General features: G+C 34.5%; 3 protein-coding genes across 4 annotated transcripts; 1 reads left to right on the top strand and 2 right to left on the bottom strand.

The window, feature by feature from the left end:
- Positions 1-8,253: 8,253 nt before the first annotated feature.
- LOC132625011 (uncharacterized) lies at positions 8,254-8,881 on the top strand. Its single transcript, XM_060339776.1, has one exon. It carries the CDS (start codon positions 8,462-8,464, stop codon positions 8,666-8,668), a length of 207 nt encoding a protein of 68 aa, XP_060195759.1. The 5' UTR covers positions 8,254-8,461; the 3' UTR covers positions 8,669-8,881.
- Positions 8,882-9,587: 706 nt separating this feature from the next.
- LOC132625010 (uncharacterized) lies at positions 9,588-10,977 on the bottom strand. The gene has a single exon (XM_060339775.1). The coding sequence runs from the start codon at positions 10,094-10,096 to the stop codon at positions 9,887-9,889; it is 210 nt and encodes a 69-aa protein (XP_060195758.1). The 5' UTR covers positions 10,097-10,977; the 3' UTR covers positions 9,588-9,886.
- A 146-nt stretch (positions 10,978-11,123) lies between these two features.
- On the bottom strand, positions 11,124-16,053 carry LOC132625009 (nuclear transport factor 2B). 2 transcript variants are annotated; one of them, XM_060339773.1, is made up of 2 exons: positions 15,653-16,050; positions 11,124-11,447 (listed from the first exon to the last, which is right to left on the bottom strand). In XM_060339773.1, the coding sequence occupies exons 1-2, from the start codon at positions 15,947-15,949 to the stop codon at positions 11,373-11,375; spliced, it is 372 nt and encodes a 123-aa protein (XP_060195756.1). In that variant the 5' UTR covers positions 15,950-16,050; the 3' UTR covers positions 11,124-11,372. The 2 variants fall into 2 exon arrangements, with proteins under 2 accessions (XP_060195756.1, XP_060195757.1); XM_060339774.1 differs by having other exon boundaries at positions 11,380-12,017; positions 15,653-16,053.
- Between the last annotated feature and the right edge of the window lie 2,669 nt (positions 16,054-18,722).

Here is an 18,722-nt window from a genome sequence, read left to right as displayed (position 1 = left end):
ATACACTCATGGCTACATATATATATACATACCCACTTTGCAAACTTCCTTATTTCCATAATTTCTACTCATTTCCACATACCACAACATAAACAAACCTTCATAACATAAGAAAAAGGAATTGATTCTTACCTTTTTCTACAAACTTCTTCACTTGAACAAGTTGTCAACTTGAAGAAATAAGTGTTCCTTCTTCCAAAACAACTACACCAAGTTGTAAAGGACCCTTGAATTAGTAGGAATACCACAAGAAAATAATTTTTGAAGCAAGATTTGGAGGGTTGAATTTTCTATGGCCAAACCCGAAATGGTCCTTTTTTTTGCTCTTGTTTTGTTTGTTCTTTCTCCTTCTAAGTTTCTTGAATCATCTAAGGGATAATGATCCCTTTATAATTAATTTGTCACATGAAAATTAATTAATTTGGTGGGCTTGGACCAGGTATGGCCGGCCACCCTCTCACCTTGGGCCTAAATTTTTCTTTTCATTTTTTTGGGCCAACTCGGTTGGTCCCGAGTTGGGCATAGCCCACTGACCTTTCGACCTTAAAACGTCCATATCTCCTTGTACCGACGTCACCTAGGAACCCACGACCTATGGTTGGAAAGCTAATTCAATTATCTATAACTTCTATCTCTTGGTTATTTTCCAAATTCCAAACTTATAATACAGTTTTTGCCCCCCAAAGTCAGGTCACCCGAAAACGTTTTCTTAAAAATATTCGTTTGGAGGACTTCCACTTTGATTTGGCCCAAGGGTCCTTCTTGAGTTGTGTTTAACTTCACATATGTGATTCATATAATTTTTCACATGTCCCAAAAAAAAATCTTGACGTGTGGGTCCCACCTCAACTTACAATTAATCCGACGTTCAAAAATACGGGATGTAACAATACGGAAAGCGAGATTGAGATGATTTGGGCATGTGAAGAGGAGAGACACAACTGCCCCAGTGCAGAGGTGTGAGAGGTTGGCTATGGAGGGTCTCAGGAGAGGTAGAGGTAGGCCAAAGAAGTATTGGAAAGAGGTAATTAGACAGGACATGGCGCAGTTTCAGCTTACCGAGGACATGACCTTAGATAGGAGATTGTGGAGGACTCAGATTAAGATAGAAGGCTAGTAGGTAGTCTCACTTATTCTCCCACATTAGTGGTCGTAGTTTTGCTCTATCGTTTATTGCCCTTTGATTTCTGCTTATATTTGTTGGATCTTCGCTCTTGTTATTTCTTATTTTTTGCATTATTTTGATATGCTTATCCTTATCTGACTCTTTTGTCTTTTTTTCTCTTGAGCTGAGGGTCTTCCGAAAATAACTTCCCTACCTCTCAAGGTGGGGGTAAGGTCTGCGTACGTTTTAACCTCCCCAGACTGTAACACCCCGTACCTTTAACCTAAGCTTTGACCATGATCCTAGACTTAGAAAACCAGATAAAGAATGTGGGAATTGGAAATTTCCTCTTCAGCTGTAAGATGGTGGTTACGCCCATGAACAGTGACCGTATTTCAGTTTACGGGCCGTAAATCAAATTGTAAACTGGCAGTTGAATGTCATATGGTTAAATACGGACCGTATTTCACAATACGGCCCGTATTTCAAATCGTAAACTGAAACCAAGGATTTTTGAGCATTCTGGAATTTGGCAATTTGATGTCAAATGGTTAAATATGGACCGTATTTCAAAATACGGCCCGTATTTCAAAATGTATTTGGAATTTGGGAAAACTTCCTTCATGAAAGTTGTAGAGCTTTGAAATACCTTTCCAACGGTATATTATGGGGGTCAAACGGACATCTGTGCAAAGAGTTATGACCATTTTACTGAAGAGAGGCAGTGCTGTCCGTATTTCAAAATACGGCCAGTATTTCAAAATACGGCCCGTATTTTGAAATACGGCCAGTATTTAACTGGGCCGAAAAATGAATTTTTCCAGAACAGTATATATTCGTCCATATCAGTTCAAATCATTATTTTTCATTCCTTCAAGCCCTAGAACGACTTCCTACCCTCTTGCATCATCAAGAACACCAAAGTAAGCCTACTCTAATTATTCCAAATCAATTCTAATACCTATCCTTGTAATCTAAACAAGAAATTATCATTCTTAAACTAGGGTTTTCAAGAAAACCCATTTCAAGGTTCAAGAATTCAAGATTTTGGAAATCTTCTTCAAAGCTCAAGTCTTTAATTCAAGTTTTGGAGTAATTAAGGTATGTAGAACTTCCATCCACATGTGGGAATCTCTACGTTCTTCCCCATGCTCCGTTTCTTGATATCCATGAGGTTCAAACCCTAGGGCATTAAACCCAACATATTGATAGCCCGTATTTATGTATTTATGTACATGAATTTTGTATCTATATTCGTTATTGTATTCCTAATCTTCCATTACGGTTATTAGGAACCCTAGCTTAATCCATGAATCATAAATTCTTCCTCATGTATTCTCATTATGTTTATATGAAACTTTATGATTTTATGTAGCAAGTTACAAGCATGTTTTCAAGTCAATTATATATATATATATAATTATGAACTATTGTTATTACTCATGAATCAAGAACATGTTTGCAAAACTATGACAAGTTATCTCATGAAACCATATTACAAGATATTTCATGAAACCATGTTTACAAGTTATTTCATGAAATCATGATTACAAGTTATTTACAAGTTATTTCACGAAAATCATGGGCTTCTTAGCCAACTATATCATGTTCATGTTTTTGGGAATTGCTTAGTTAACCGAGAAGGCTCAGATAGCCTGAAACTACGTTGCCACCGTAGGATAAGGGTTGTCAGCAAGGAGGCAACACCTTCATTATGCAGTTTGGATCCTTACATGCTTATTATTACTTAAATCTCATATCCCTGGCAAGGTTGTGAGTGTTCTGCTGGTAGGACGCAAGTACCAGACCATGTTGTCGGTTATACTATAGCATTCCCCACGTTACAAGCAGTTTTACATACTTGTATTTCCATTGATTTACTGTTTTCAGACTTTACTCACGTTTTATGCTCATGTCCAAGTTACATTCAGTTTCAGTTCATGTCCTATACCTATACTGTGCCATGTTCTTCATTTCAGCAGGTTTTACATACTAGTACTATTCACCATGTACTAACGTCCCTTTTGCCCGGGGCCTGCACTTCACGGTGCAGATACCGATTTTCAGGAGCATACATCTGCACAGTAGGATCACTTCAGTTATCAGCTTATTGGTGAGTCCCACTCCTCTCGGGGTTCAACATAGAGTCTGCATTAGTATTCAGTTTATGGTAGTCCAGGGCCATGTCCTGATAGTTAGTATTCAGACATGTTTTAGAAGTTTCATAGACAGATGTTAGTTCACAGAGTCAGTTGTGCTTTCATGTTTGCAGACTATTATGTTTTCATGATATTTCATGCTATGAGAAAATTTCAAGACTTTATTCCGCAAATTACATTTTCTTGATTCATTTAAATTGCATCATATAGATTATGTTGTTTTGATGCCCATGTTGACAAGCAAGCCATGAGGTTCGCTCGGACACATGCAAGCAAGGCCTGAGTGCCGTGTTACTCTCAGGCCATGGTTCGGGGCGTGACACAGACCCCACATTGTGAATTTCACTGGGTATGTTGTTGTTATTGTTGTTGTTGTTGTAGCCTCTTAAGTATCCATATATAAAAGTCATCAACTAAACTTTTAGTTTCTAATTATATATTTATAATACTCTGGTATTCTTTTTGAACATATTTCTAAACCTCATAGAATAAAAAAGTTAAGGTAAAAAAAAAAAAAAAAAGGCCTCAATAAAAAAGATAAACAACTTTCTTGATCTTAGAGAATTGTTATACACAGATACCTCTCACTCGTATTCAGTCTTTATACCAATCAAATGAATACGCAACATATATCTTCATATACAATCTTATCACTAAATCATAATTAATTAATTCTATATTTGCGCTTCAATTTATAACTTAATTAAAATAAATTAATATGATTGAATTAAACATTGGATGTTTGTAAGTTTTTAACTATCCGAAGAGATCATATCGATCATTTCCTAAGGAATTTCACTATAATTTATACTGACAGAGTGATTTTATACTGAGCTCATGTTTGACAACTTATTCGGAGAGGCGTTCAATATCGCAACATCATGATCAATAATCAATAGTTATTTATGATCTTCAAGGGTTAAAGATCAGACTATATGTTCCCAGCCAATTATGCACTATGAAATAGGAAGTAAACTTAATTAGATAATTTTTTAAATTTTTTTGTTATAATCAGTATAGGAAAATTACATTTCTTTTGATTCTCTTAAAATGGGAAATTAGGAAGTAAAATTTGAAATATTATTTTTACTTCTCAATAAGTAGTTAAGTTTTGCTTCATAAGATACTCTTTAGTAATTTTCAAATAAAATAAAGAAGGAAATTCGAATGAGAATGGCAAAAAAAGGAACGTGTGACACTATTTTTTTGATATAGCTTCGATTAATTTGAATTACCAATGATAATGAGACATACCTGATAATGAAACGTACCAAAAATTCATTATATAGGGTCTTCCGGAGGCATCCAGAGTCAGCTAGAGAGAGGCAGAAAGACTTTGAGGGATAGTTTAGACAGACCAAAGTGAGGGAAAATATAAATGAGTTTGAGTCAATGAATTAATGGGCATTAATGGGCTCCAAGTGTATAAGACAGTTGTCATTTCTTGGGGTTGTAACTGTATATAAATCAACCATTGCTTTCTAAAGTGTTATATTAAGGGACGTGACTTTCGTATAGATCAACTTCCTCAAAGCTCTTGTATTGGCATTTGGAAGATGAATAAAATGCGCAGTTTATATTAAAAAAAAAATGTGGCACATAACTATTTTTTAAAATGAGAGAAAATCCAAAAAGAGGAGAAAATAAATAAATATATTTCCTGATCATTGAGGCATCTCACATTACCGAGCTTATGTCATGCTTTTATATAGATATATAGATTTTAGAGTTGAAGTTGTGTTTAGTTGTATTTTTTGCTATGAATATCTGAAATAATGTTCATACTTGAATGTACTTAAATAGTATAATTTAAAGGTGAAAAGTAAGTTGGAAAACAAGGTATAAATTGTTTCTAAAATTTGAAATACAAATTCAACTTGAATTTGAAATTTTTATGGCCAAACACTTCTAAATGAAGTGAAAAATAGGATCATGCGATCCTTTTCGATCTATGGAATGGTTGTAGCACAAAATGCACTTTTAAGTAATTGTCTCATAGATCCTTTATAGCCAAATTGATCCTAAATATCCAAAAAAGAGGAGGGAGCAATTTTTTTGCAAGTGTTCACTTATCAAATAAATAAAAAATTAATCTTATTTTTTCAAATTTGTCTCTATTAAGTCTTATGTGATCAAATCCTAATACATATTAATTAGGGACAGTTTAGTCAAATTACCTATTTTTGTTTAGGAGTTAGTATTTTTTTAAGAGATGTGCAAATGGTTAAGTGGACATCTTTTTTTATCTGGAGGAAGTATTATTATTTAATAGGCATTTTTTTTTTCAATTTTCTCTTAATCATAAAAAATCGATTTGATTTAATATAAACATTATGGATAATTTTCCCCTTTCTTTCTTTCTTTCTAAACCTGTCTGGCATCCTAGCGAACATAGGAAGGGAAAATAGAGAGCAAGGGAGCTTTTGGTCCAGCACATTGTAGCAGAAGAGAATATATTCTGTGAAATTTCAATCAGAGGAAAAAATCTTTAGAAGTGGGAAATAAAGTTTTTAATGAATGGCACTTTTTGTTAAAGATAAAGAAATAACAGGAGAGGATAGGATGACAGAAAACTTTTGAATAGGGAACAACTTCCACCAAGTCGATTAAAATAGTGATAAGGAACAATTCCACCAAGTTGATTTAAATTTTACATAAGATGTGGATCTTTTTCAAATTTTTTGATTTGGGGGAGGGGGGAGTTCAAGTAAATAGTTTTGTTTTGCAAATTTTCTTTTCCAATGCAACTTTGAGAGGTACCACACCCCCGAGTTTGTATCATGTAATTTTGGTAAGTACTTAAGAAGCTTAAACAAATAAGTTACTTATTGTACTTCTACTTCACCTCCTTGCGCGCACAATTTAACCTCCACTTTGTTACTATTACTTTTATCGCACCTATGGCTCATATAGAATCTAATAAGACTCACAGATATAAACATTCTGAAGAAATCTCAGTTAATTCTCATTATGAATCTTTTTTGTTCTAGGTTTTCATTATAAACTTTCTTTGTTCTAGGTTTTCCTTCTTTGTGATCATGGCACTTACAGTGGAGTGGAGGAGCCAGGATTTCCGCCTAAGGGATTCAAAATATAAAAAAGTAAACATACGAGAAGTTTAAGGGGGTTCAACATCTACTATATATACATAAAAAATAATTTTAACTTTGTAAAAACAGTGTTTTTTTTCTTATGTGGCTCCGCCACTGGGCACTTAGCTAAAATTTATTAACTATCTGACGGAGGAAAAAAAAATATTTACTTTGACAAATTTAAAAGATCAAAATTGCTAGAAGAATATACTTGAGAGACTATTTTAAACCAACTCATAGATATAAAGCGCTATTTTTTCAATTTCTCATCTTTTATTCCTAGATAGCAAGGCTTACCGAGGCCCTTGATTGTAAGCAGAAACCAATACTAGCTAGTGCATTATCAAACTTGTCTTGTATCTGTTTGTTCTCCTATTTTTCCTCTCATTTTCAATGGCGTCCTGATGGAAATCCGGACATTTGGCATAAGAGCTGCTGAAAATCAAGAGACATGACGCCACAATGCCGTATGGGAACATCCAATTCCCATGAGCTGGTCTGATAATGTGAATAATCATCGTTTCCATTCTTATCCTTTTCACTTTCGCCTCTCTTTTCTCTACTTTTATTGAAGTATGCCTTCAAAGTGCTGTCTAATCATAACCAGATTCAAATGCCATTTAGTATCTACTAGAGTAACTTTTATTCAAAGCCGAAAGGCAAACAAAGATTAAAATTAAAAGGATAAAACTTAAAAGAACTTCCTTTTGAAAAATAAAGCGTGATGGTGATGTAATCGAACACTAGCATTAACGAGCGACAAAAACTTGAGACGAGTAGATCATATGTTTTCTTATTAAGGTCGACAAAGGCCAAAAAAATGATAATTCTAGGTCCGAAGCATTCCGTGTTTAAGCATATTTAAAGTGAGGTCTTGGGTTCGAGAACTTAAGCAGAGGTTTATTGTTCGAGCTCTGGGAGTTTGGGTATAGAAAAAATTTCGGTACGGAGCGCTTCCCCCGAATGAAGCCTACAAGGCACGAATCTGAATATAGTCGAGCTTCAATGCGCGTACCGAACACCTAATGAAAAATCAAAAAAAAAATATAGATAGTCTATATTTATAGGTCACGTGAAAATAATTTTATTATTAGACAAAGCTCTCCTTTAGCACAAAGGCAGAAAAGTTAATTAATTCTAGTGGCTGTATTTGCAATCGAATACATAGCCTCCCACGAAAGGCGTGGAAGTTTATAATATAGTACTATAATAATATACTAGCCAGCCTATGTAGTTACTCCCTTCATAGAAGTTCACTATGAATCTTTAGGTACTTTTTATGAGATTTGCGGATAAAGCTCAGCATTTCTCTAATTTGAATCGAAAGTTGCTTTTTACTCCTCCGCCTTTGAAGGCTGGTTATCTCTTAATAATAAGTGTCATCTTAACCAAATTTTTTTATTCTCATAATAAGTATTACCTTAGGAAATCAAGATACAAATTGACTAATTTTTTTCAATTCTATAAAGTAACATCTAAATGATGATTGGAAAAGCCACATAATAACTTGGTATTGTTGGATTCCTAATGTCAAAAGGTTTGTCCCATAATAAGTGCTACCTTAGGAAATTAAGACATAAATTGACTAATTTTTTTCAAAGTAACATCTAAATGATGATTGAAAAAGCCACGTAATAACTTGGTATTATTGGATTCCTAATGTCAAAAGTTTACTTTTTGTGCATGCTCTAATCAAAAGACAAAAGTAATTTATTTTTATTATATAGGGCTAATTTGATAAACTTCATATTGCATTATTAGTTTCTTAATATGCGTATTTTTGATTAAGTGACGGACGGAGGGAGTACCATTTTTCTGCTAAAATAGCAGCACATTATTGATGCATAATTGCCCTTATCCACCATAACAAATACACCACTAGTAGTAATAAGAAAATAGAAACGGGAATAAACAGTAAAAGTTGTCGGGGGAGTTTTACATATAAGCATTCGCTAACTTTATGGGATTCTCATGATCATTTTCTACTTCCACGCCCATTATTAAAGCTACTTTTCTTTACTCTTCTTTCTCCTCCTTAAACTTCTTCTCCATTTGAAGGTTAAATACAGAGAGCTAGAGAAGCAAAACAAGAAATTTAATCAAAGATGAATGATTGGGCAGGTCCGATCATAGCGACGGCGTTATTTGCATTTTTATGTCCAGGACTAATATTTCAAATGCCAGGGAAGAATAGGCCTGTTGATTTCATGAATATGAAGACCAGCATCGTTTCTATGTTGCTTCACACTGTCTTCTTTGGTTTGTTTCTTATGCTCTTCCTCGTCGTTCTCAATATACATCTCTATGCTTAATGACCTACCAACAAAACAGAGATACGGCCTATCTTAAATCTTGTAAGGAGTTATATAGTTTGCATTTATGAATTTGCTAGTTTTGAGATTTATGGTAATTTAGCTTTGATTCAGAAGCTTCTTTTGCAAGATTTACTTTTGTATTCTGAGTGCAGTTGATTAATTACTTAAGTTTCAGTATCATATAAATGACCAACTTGTTTGATGATTCCATTTTTTTTCTTTCGATTCATTTCACCTATTGTTGTTTATCTACTGCTTCCCATTCTATCTTCTTTTTTTCATTCCATCCAGCTATAATTCAGTCAAACAAAGGATGAGTTGACTCAATTATTGGTGCCTTTAAAAGTTTAATACTATTATTGAATTTCATTCAATAAGAATCTTCCCACTTTAAAGGGATAGATGCCAAAGTTAGTCCTTTAATAAATTGCAGATTAGCAATCATTCTTCATTAGTTGAAAAAACAAACAACCTCAAATAATTATTTTAATGAATTGCAGAATTTGCTAAGTGAATGATTCCTGATTTTGATACGCATATATTGCAATTCAACAAGCATGGATTGCGACTATGGCCCCACGCAACAATCAAGATCACATGGTGTGTTCCGCTTGTCCGAGCCTCTTTGGACGTGCTTAAAAAAAAAAAAAAATTTATAAGCTGAAAACAACTTATAAATTAAAAAAAAAAAGTAGAGATAGCTCAACTTATTTTTTTTTTTAACTTATAAGTTGTTTTTAACTTATAAACTGCTTTAGATAAGTTAAACCAAACGAATTTAATTATTTTTTGAGCTTAATTATTTTTTTGAGCTTATTTTAAGCACAAAATAACTTATAAACTGGTCGGTCAAACACTCAAAAAAACCCGCAACTTATAAGCTAATCCAAACGGGCTCGTAGTAGTGTTAGGAAATTAGGAGTACAAGAAAAGATCACTAGAATATTAAATTCCCATCACACCAGGAAGATCACAGACTAGTAGTAGTTCAGAGAAACAAAAAAGATCAATTATCAATAACTAGAGCTTTCCCAACCGATGATACATCACATCAAATCATAAATAGATTGAATTGAAACTTGAATGGTAAAAAGGAGAGAAAGAAGCAAAAGCCAAAAAGAAAAAGATGCATGACGAATGACAGCCAATTCTGACGCAACCCAAATAGTAAAAAAACAAAAAATGGTCGACATGATCACCAAATAGTAAACAGTTTTAACCCGTGTACATATGGATCCCAATGGCTAATAAGAAGATGCAAATGAGGACGAAGTAGATGAGTGAGTGAACCAATATCGACAATCCACTCGTCTGAAAGTTGCTAAACTCAACAAATCGGTTGCGAGCCGGCATCTGAACCAGCAGACCTGGCGTTAACAGGACGAACAACACCACCGCCACAAACACCGGACCCCAATCGGACATTTTTACCTATAAATACTTAACCTCTTGTCAAAAAAGTATAGTGTAAGGGACCTTATTAGGCTATCGATCCCTCGATTTCCAAGGAACTCGGAAGTTTTTTTAAGCCTGGTCAGCGTAGTTTGCTTTTGGTGTACACGGGTAAGGTGTAGGTAGACCATCCGATCATGAAGGTGGAATTTATAAAGAATGTTACCAAGTGAAGGTATTCGGATTCACACTTTATCCTTTGCTTTGACCACAACCTTGTGTATATTAGTGGAGCTGCTGCTTTTGATGTTCAGAATCACGAAGTACGTTGCTTGCGAGATCAACCTTCTGATTCTCCCGAAACTCCCGCAAGATACATTCAAAATAAATTCTTTGCTTTTAGACAATGTTATTCTACCTTATTTTTGTTTTTACAAGAAATTAATCACCAAGGATCATGAAGAAAAGAAAGGTTGCGTCCTCCCTGAAACAAAAGCCACACACACTAGATAATATTAATTGAGCTGGATGAAATTTTGCCAGGATATTAAACACCAATTGCTTGTGCCAAAACTTGTGAAAAAAACAAACTTATGAAGAAAAAGAGATAAAAGTCAAAAACACATCTCAAGTGTCATTTTTTCAGTTCCCTATCTAAACTTTGTAAGGTGTTTTTTGCAAACTAACTAGTAATAGTTCAAGTAGGAAAAGTGAACAACTGATAGTTGAGTTATGTTTTGCAAATTAGTTGGTGATAGTTTAGGTAGAAAACTCTCACACTTAATAATTTGGGTAGGACCTATCTCAAAAAATTGTTATACTTGAGGTGTGTTTTCGACCCTAACCTGGGAAAAAAAAAAATATACATTTCAGCATTTCTACTGGTATAATTTTGAAAAGAAAATGTTTCCACTCTTTCCACCAATTGTTGGTATGAAACCTCTCGCAATACAAATTTTCTTTCAATACACTTGTCATCAGGTAACAGGTTCAATTGTTAAAGGTGGCGATCCAACAAGAAAACATGATAAGAACATCCATCATAGATTTCGGACAAAAGTGAGACATGAAGCAGAATTTTTTTCAAACATATAACGTCTCGCAACAAGGAAGGGCTCCATTTTTTTTAATAAGTTCAATCCATTGATCAACTCACCAAACCACAGCCAGTAAACCAGTCTTTTACTGGGGGAGATATCCAATAAAAGCGACGACTTTCAAACTTTTAGAATATATTCAGTAAATTTTTTCAGTTCTAGCGAAATCAATCAAGAAAACACGAACAAGAGACAATTCAACCCAGTGCTCTTCATGCATAGTTCAACCGGAATATGTCATTCAATACATAGAAACTCCCTTGTGGTGTTGGCATCAAATGAAACATCTGCAATCCAAACAAAGAGGACGAGCTTACAAATTTTGAGTGTGAACAGGTTCTGCAACGTTGTACTCATCAAGGAACGACTAATAAAGCATCCAGCATAGCATAGAATTAAATATAAAGGTCAAATTTGATAGGAGGCTTTAGCATCTGCAGTTTCTCCAAATATCCAGAGACAATGCAGCAAAGCTATTATCAGAAATACATCCAGAAAAAAGAAACTGAGGTCTCAATTGCCAATACTAAAAGCAACTCACTATCACTTCTCATTTTTTTCGAATCATCAAAAACAGAAGTTTTTTTTTTGTGGTGCATTTGGATATTAGGGACACATTCAAGGGAAATAAAAAGCAGGAGAAAGGAAAAGAAACTGAAAACAGAGTATCCGGCAACCTTATCTTCTAGTTGTGTATGATGACATCACATAACCTGTCTGCATGATGTGTTTTAAGGATGAGGCCGAAGACCGCCCATTCAAGAATGGTCGCTGTTTCTTATAATAATAGGCCTCTGCTATACGACAACTAGGAAGGAAACAACCAGGCAATGCTTCAGAAAACAAAGTAACGCAATCTGCTAAAGAATAAGTGATGCAATCAGATAGTAAGTTAAACTTTATGATAAAAAGATCAAGTCAAATGCAAGACAAAGAAAATCAATACTAGATATGAGCAGAACTAGAGAACACAATATTCCATTTTGTGAAGTACTATTGTACAGGGAAATCAGAATGAAGAAATTCTAAAACTTAAGAAATTAGTTGTTCTAAACAATCTATAAGGATACAGATAATAAAGAAACGCATGTCATAAAACCACAATTCTTTTCGAAGTGTTCAGCAAAGCAGCAGGTTGAAAGTCAGTAAAGTTACAAAACACACGCTGACACAAAATGCACAATAAAAAACAAAGCACCAAAAAAAAAAAAAAAAAAAAAAAAAAAGAGAGAATGGCATTAGAAGCTTACTGTTCTCTTCTTCCTAAAGTCATCTACACACAAAGAACTTCGAGCATAACAATTGCTTTTGGAAGTTTATTGTTCACTTCTTCCATAAGTTTCCGAAAAGTAACCACTTAGCCACTGTTATTTTCCCCAGGACATGGTAGCCACAAACATGTAATCTTACACATTATCCAACAAATTTCACCAACAGTCATCATAAGAGCCATTGAGCTTCAAATACCTAACCAATAGTCTTTACCAATCCCAGAAGTATCTCGATTCTACTAAAAGCTTATCTGCAGGATACTTTGCAGTTAACAATGCCCACTCTAAACATATTATCTGGAAGAAATGTTATGACTACTATCAGACTATCACTACTTTTTTATCAGTGTCAGACTATCACTAACTTCAAGTAATTACATGGAAAAACTGTGGCTAAGCGTCTTGTCTCTGGATAAAGGAACATATTTATATTTCTATTAGATCTTTGTGTAGTAAAGGGAAGTTGTGATTCATGGTAAGTGTTACTGAACTTTTATCGAAGACAAACAGTGAAGAAGGAAGCCATCAGGGTATCTGTAACAGTCTTAGGCATTATTTTGAATCCTTGCGCCGGTTTTTCATGTATCCCTGCTAACGCACTGGCCCCTTTGAATACGATCAACTTGAACACTTCTCACATCAAGAATGCGCTATCACAACCCGTTGCCAGTCAAATGACCTCGAATTGGAAGGAGATAAATGCCTCTTTAAATTCATTTTCAGAACTCTAAACAGAAGCTATGTTAAGTAACCCATGCATACAATCCTTGCTTTGAATAAGAAAACTTGGTTCTTCCTATAGTGCAGTTAGCAATTGCAAGTCTAAATTTCCTTAGATCAAAATATGGATATATTAGCAACAAGAAAAAACTTCTCTCTGGCGTTACGAACTGAGGAGGCTGCATAGAAAAGGAAATTCACAATAATAAATTTCCTTTGTTTCCAAGTGATTCAGCCTTGTCTGCAGCAGGAAACTGTCCATTTTTGGTTGCGTAGATGTGGAATGGACGATCATCAAGATGATCCTTGAGGCAGATCAAAAGTTATACAAAGAAAAGCCATTGGGGAAGGATTTGGCGTGGCAGATGAAAGAGTTTATCAAGCAGGCTTTGCTGGGTAAAAGGATAACCCATTAGAGTTCTCTTCATTTGGGAATGGGTTCTGGAAAAGGAATATGTTCCTTCCCCTCGTAATGGGGACATGACTAGTTATGGGATTTCCATCCAATGTTGGACTTGATGTTATTTAAAGGACCAATAACATTGAATCATTGATTCACAAACGACCAACTTATACTTATGGTGATACTCAGGGGACCAAATATGCCAAAAATTCGTATTTGCAATGTGGAGAGCTGAAAAAAGTTTAACAGTTGTGCTCAGTTTGTTTGAATTTTCGCTTAAGTTATATTTTCACTAACAAGAGAAGCTTCATATTTACAGCATTTGAAGTTGCATTGTCCAACTGTTTCTGTTTGCGAAATTTCATCCCTGCCAAGACAACCACATCATTGTAGAGCAATGCTGCTTAATATTTTTTTTCAAATATACACATCTATTTGACCTGGATGAAGAAAGTGAAAATGAAGAGAATGTCTAGGCAGAAATTAGCTACTGAGCAACAATTGAGCTCTGGCAGAGCAGAATGCATTTAATAGCATACACAGGAATATATCATGTTCCTAAGAGGATGATTCAGCGGTTGAGACATTGAAATAACAAGTTGGCGGTCTCAGGTACGAATCCCAAATATGACACTCAGTAAAAGCCTTTCTTACTCCACCCTTGGTACCTCAGATCACCGTGCACGTTTGGGTTGTAGCAAGCTGTCGAGCAGTTCCATACCACTCATACATATTGTTCAATTAAAGTCTAAAACCTAGTATGCAATTTTAATGTCAGAATACAAATTAAATGGCATCCAAATTCCAAACACATAGAGATCATCTTCCGTTATCCTGTACAGCCATCAAAGCTATAACTCCGGAGACATAGTTACAAGTTACAATCAAGGCCATACTACAGGATTTTTTTATTTATTTATATCTTCACATAGAGGCATCGCGTTTTTAGCACGTTAGCATAACTAGTTCCACAGTAGTAAACCTAAGATATGTAAATCATAGACCTATCTCTAAGTTTTTAGGATCCCACTCCACAAAAGGCGACTAACATAACGACATCCTCGAAATAGAGAGTCAACTGGTGTTAGATTATTCGCAGTTCGACAAGTTTACTAGGAAGAAACCATTCAATTCCTCTATGAGGATTGTTGTACACCAAAATCATAGCACTAATTTGTTAGGAAAAGGATATCTAGATTCCATCCATTTTCCTACTATAACTGATTTAGAAATTATACTAATACAAAACGTAAGAATACACAAGTAGATCACCAATTACAACACTAAATCATAAAGCAAAATCAATATTTAACAAATCAATCCAACAACAAACCCGAATATACAAGCATAACTCCTAACAGCATCTAAACAGGAAAACAAGGGGGATAATATCGCTTTTAGTCCAATTATTATTGGTAAACTCTAATTTTAGTCCTTGTGGTATCTAACTAATCATATCTAACCTTCAATTACTTGAAATGTGTACGTTTAATCCCTCTATGTAGGAAACATGTTATATTTAGACATATATTTAGGGTTTAGGGTTTCATTAGGGTAATTAGATGGTGAAATGGGTATAATTTAGGAAATTAGTGCTTATTCACAAGGAAAGGGATTAAAAGTGCACGATTCAAGTAATTGAAGGTTAAATGTGCTTAGTTAGATTTCACAACAACATAAGCAGTGAAATCCCACAAAGTGGGGTCCGGGAAGGGTAAAAGTATGTGCGAACCTTACCCCTACCTTGGGAGGTAGAGAGGCTGTTTCCAGTACCCTCGGCACAAGGACAAGCAGATCGAAGCAGTATAAAAGACATGGCAAAATATTATAAAAAGCATGATAAAGCTATTTGAAAAAGAAAAAAAGAATAATATCACGACTACTAGTATCAAAGGATAAGTAGGGCAATAGTCAACTACCTTGTACCGTAATCCGTGTCCTCCAAAAAGGATTAAAAGTGCACGTTTCAAAGTAATTGGATGTTAAATGTGTTTAGTTAGATTTCACAAGGACTAAAGTCAGAATTTATCAATAATTGAGAGACCAAAAGTGCTAATAAGCCAATAAAATAATGAAAACCTAAGGGGAAATCATATACCTGACTGAATTTGAGGGCGTGTTGTTCGCCGGGAAGTTGAAGATTGCCGCTAACAAAGACAAGCATACCGCCAGCAGGGCCAGAGGGCTGACAATCGACGGTGTTGATGTCGTGTTTGCATTGCTGGAAAGGGAGACTGGTGAGTTTACCTACGATACTTTGAGCACCTTGAATCTGCACGCCTTCGAAACTTAACATAGAAGCTTCTTGGTAGAGGTTAGCAAGCCCGGCCCGATTGGTATCGAAGGTGGAGTAGTAGTGATCAACGAATGCTTTCGCTACTGTGTCTGGATCCATTACCCCCGAGATTTCGATGAGGAGTTTGCTCTGCTATTATTGGTGAGTAGCTGGACTAATACGCTATAGGAAGAGCCAACTACTCGGTGGATGGGAATTGCGAATTCTCTGTTTAGGAAACAAATAAAAGAAAATATGCCAAAATTACCCTCAACTTTAGAAACTAGTTCATTCATACCCTTCGTTATACTTTAGGGCTAATTATACCCTTATCGTTATACTATGGGGTCAATTATACCCTTATGTCTAACAGCTGCCACGTGACATCATCCCAGCCCTTCAAAATTATTTTCCATTCAAGTAATTTTTTACCCACTAAAATAACCCAACCGGACTCAATTTTTTTTCCAACCAAGGGGTAATGGGTTGAGTCCGTATCACTTTAGCTGGAAAAAAAAATCAGGTCGGGTTGGGTTATTTTAGTGGGTAAAAAATTATTTGAGGGGAAAATAATTTTGAAGGGCTGGGATGATGTCACGTGGCAGCTGTTAGACATAATGATATAATTGACCCCATAGTATAACGGTAAGGGTATAATTGACCCTAAAGTATAACGAAGGATATGGATAAATTATTTCCCAAAGTTCAGGGGTAATTTTGGTCCTTTTTCGAAGAAAATATTTGGCCCAACTTTTGGGAATTGCTGATTAATCATATCCTTTAAGAATCATAAATAAAAGGATACTTTTACAACATTACATTACCATTTATCTCTCTAATAAATTATACTCTAATCAATATTAATTACTTTAAAAATAATTGATGTTAAGGTCAAAATAAGAAAATTTTAATTAATTATATCTTTATTTTGTAAATGGATAAATATTTTGGGACGGGTAATTTTTAATAATTTGAACAACTAATATTAGGGTTATTCAAAACCGAACTGCCACCGATAATCCAACCGACGGTTCCAAAGAAAGGTGTCGAAGTGATTACCATCGGAAGGGTTGAGATTAAACTTGTGGATTCTTAATTGTTAAGTCATGGCATGTGGCTATGAGGCTTAATTGGCCTCTTAGTTGTTAAATTATGACTAAAACGTTTGACTTTCAAGGCAAAAAAAGATAGTAGTTACGTAATTTAATCGATACATCGCCCGATAACCGCTTGATAATTGCTAACCTGATATCGAACCAACCAATATCTTATCGGTTGGCTAGCAGATTAGTACTTTTAAAAATCGAACCGTTAAGCATAGTTATCCGTCCGATAAACAGCCCTAACTAATATGAGACGGAGGGAGTACATGTCTCTTAACAAAGTAATCTCTTCATCTCAAAATAGTTACCGTGTTTTCCATTTACACGTTATTTTTTACAGCAAATGAAACATCTGCAGTCCAGAAAGGATTTTTTTTAAAAAAGGGATGAAACTAAAAATTTTTGTCCCTTTTCCGGAAAAGCCAGACCATGATGAGATCCTCGGATAATATCTTCATCTCACTAAGGAGCCATTTGGAGCCATTTGGACATGATTTGAAATCATTAAATGAAATCATGAGATGGAATCATGTTTGAACATGTAATTTGGATTTCTTAAACTGTATTTTTTTTTATAGATATAAAAAACCCCACAAGTTGTGAAAACTATCAAAACTTTTTCAATACTTATACAATCTTACCAAATGAGCAAGTCATAGTTCATAACAAAATTAATACGCTACTAGAAGGTTTTTCTTAAAAATACAACATCAATTGGTCAAACTTTAGTTCAATAAAAAAAAAATTTAACATGAATACTAATGTAACTAATCTTTAATATAATCCTCCCACATGGTGCGAACATAAATAACGGTTGGTAGAAGTTAATGAGGTTGGTAAATGGTTGGGGGGCGTAATTGTTAAAAATATCTACTAACTATTGGGCCTTTTTTTACAAAATATAAACTTATGGGTCAAGTTTTACATTTAGTAGGCGTTTGGACATGCGATTTCATCTCATGAGATGAAATCAGCGTTTGGACATGCGATTTCATCTCATGAGATGAAATCAGTGTTTGAACATGCGATTTCATCTCTGATTAATCATCCAAAAAAGCATGATTTGGGATTTGAAATCATGATTTCAAAAAATATAAATGTAAAATTTGACTTATACGTTTATATTTTGTAAAAAAAAGACCCATAAATTGGTAGATATATTTACCAATCATGCTTACCAACCATTTGTATTAAATATCAATCTGCAATTTGGTAAAATATATTTACCAATCATGTTTATCATGTGGGATGATTATATTAAAGAGTAGTTACATTACTATTCATGTTAAATTTTCTTTTTTATTGAACTAAAGTTTGATCAATTGATGTTGTATTTTTTAGAAAAGCCTTCTAGTAGCGTATTAATTTTATTATGAACTATGATTTACTCATTTGGTAAGATTGTATAAGAATTGGGAAAATTTTGATGATTTTCACAACTTGTGGGGTTTTTATGTTTATAAAAAAATTGCAACTTAAGAAATCCAAATTGCATGTCCAAACATGATTTCATCTCATGATTTCATATCGTGATTTCATCTCATGAGATAAAATCATGTCCAAACGGCTCCTTAAAAATTTTGAAATCATGATTTGAAATCCCAAATCATGCCTTTTTTGATGATTTGGGATTTCATCTCGTGAGATGAAATCGCATGTCCAAACGCTGATTTCATCTCATGACTTGAAATCATGACATGAAATCGCATGTCCAAACGCCTACTAAATTTGTTATTAACTTTTGAATACTTCCGTGGAAACTCGAGTTCATCACTTAACATGTTACTCAA

The sequence above is a fragment of the Lycium barbarum genome, chromosome 12, assembly GCF_019175385.1.
Source record: "Lycium barbarum isolate Lr01 chromosome 12, ASM1917538v2, whole genome shotgun sequence".
In the NCBI taxonomy this organism is placed as follows: Eukaryota; Viridiplantae; Streptophyta; class Magnoliopsida; order Solanales; family Solanaceae; genus Lycium; species Lycium barbarum.
The sequence above is the reverse complement of the archived record's forward strand: the minus strand, read 5'-3'. Positions and strand labels throughout refer to the sequence as shown.

Excerpts from the sequence above, each read along its gene's own strand:
- LOC132625011 (XM_060339776.1), top strand. The coding sequence starts at position 8,462 with ATGAATGATTGGGCAGGTCCGATCATAGCGACGGCGTTATTTGCATTT.
- LOC132625010 (XM_060339775.1), bottom strand. The coding sequence starts at position 10,096 with ATGTCCGATTGGGGTCCGGTGTTTGTGGCGGTGGTGTTGTTCGTCCTG.
- LOC132625009 (XM_060339773.1), bottom strand. The coding sequence starts at position 15,949 with ATGGATCCAGACACAGTAGCGAAAGCATTCGTTGATCACTACTACTCC. Across the intron at positions 11,448-15,652 it reads ACGCCCTCAAATTCAGTCAG|ATGTTTCATTTGATGCCAAC; the intron begins GTATATGATTTC and ends TTTGGATTGCAG.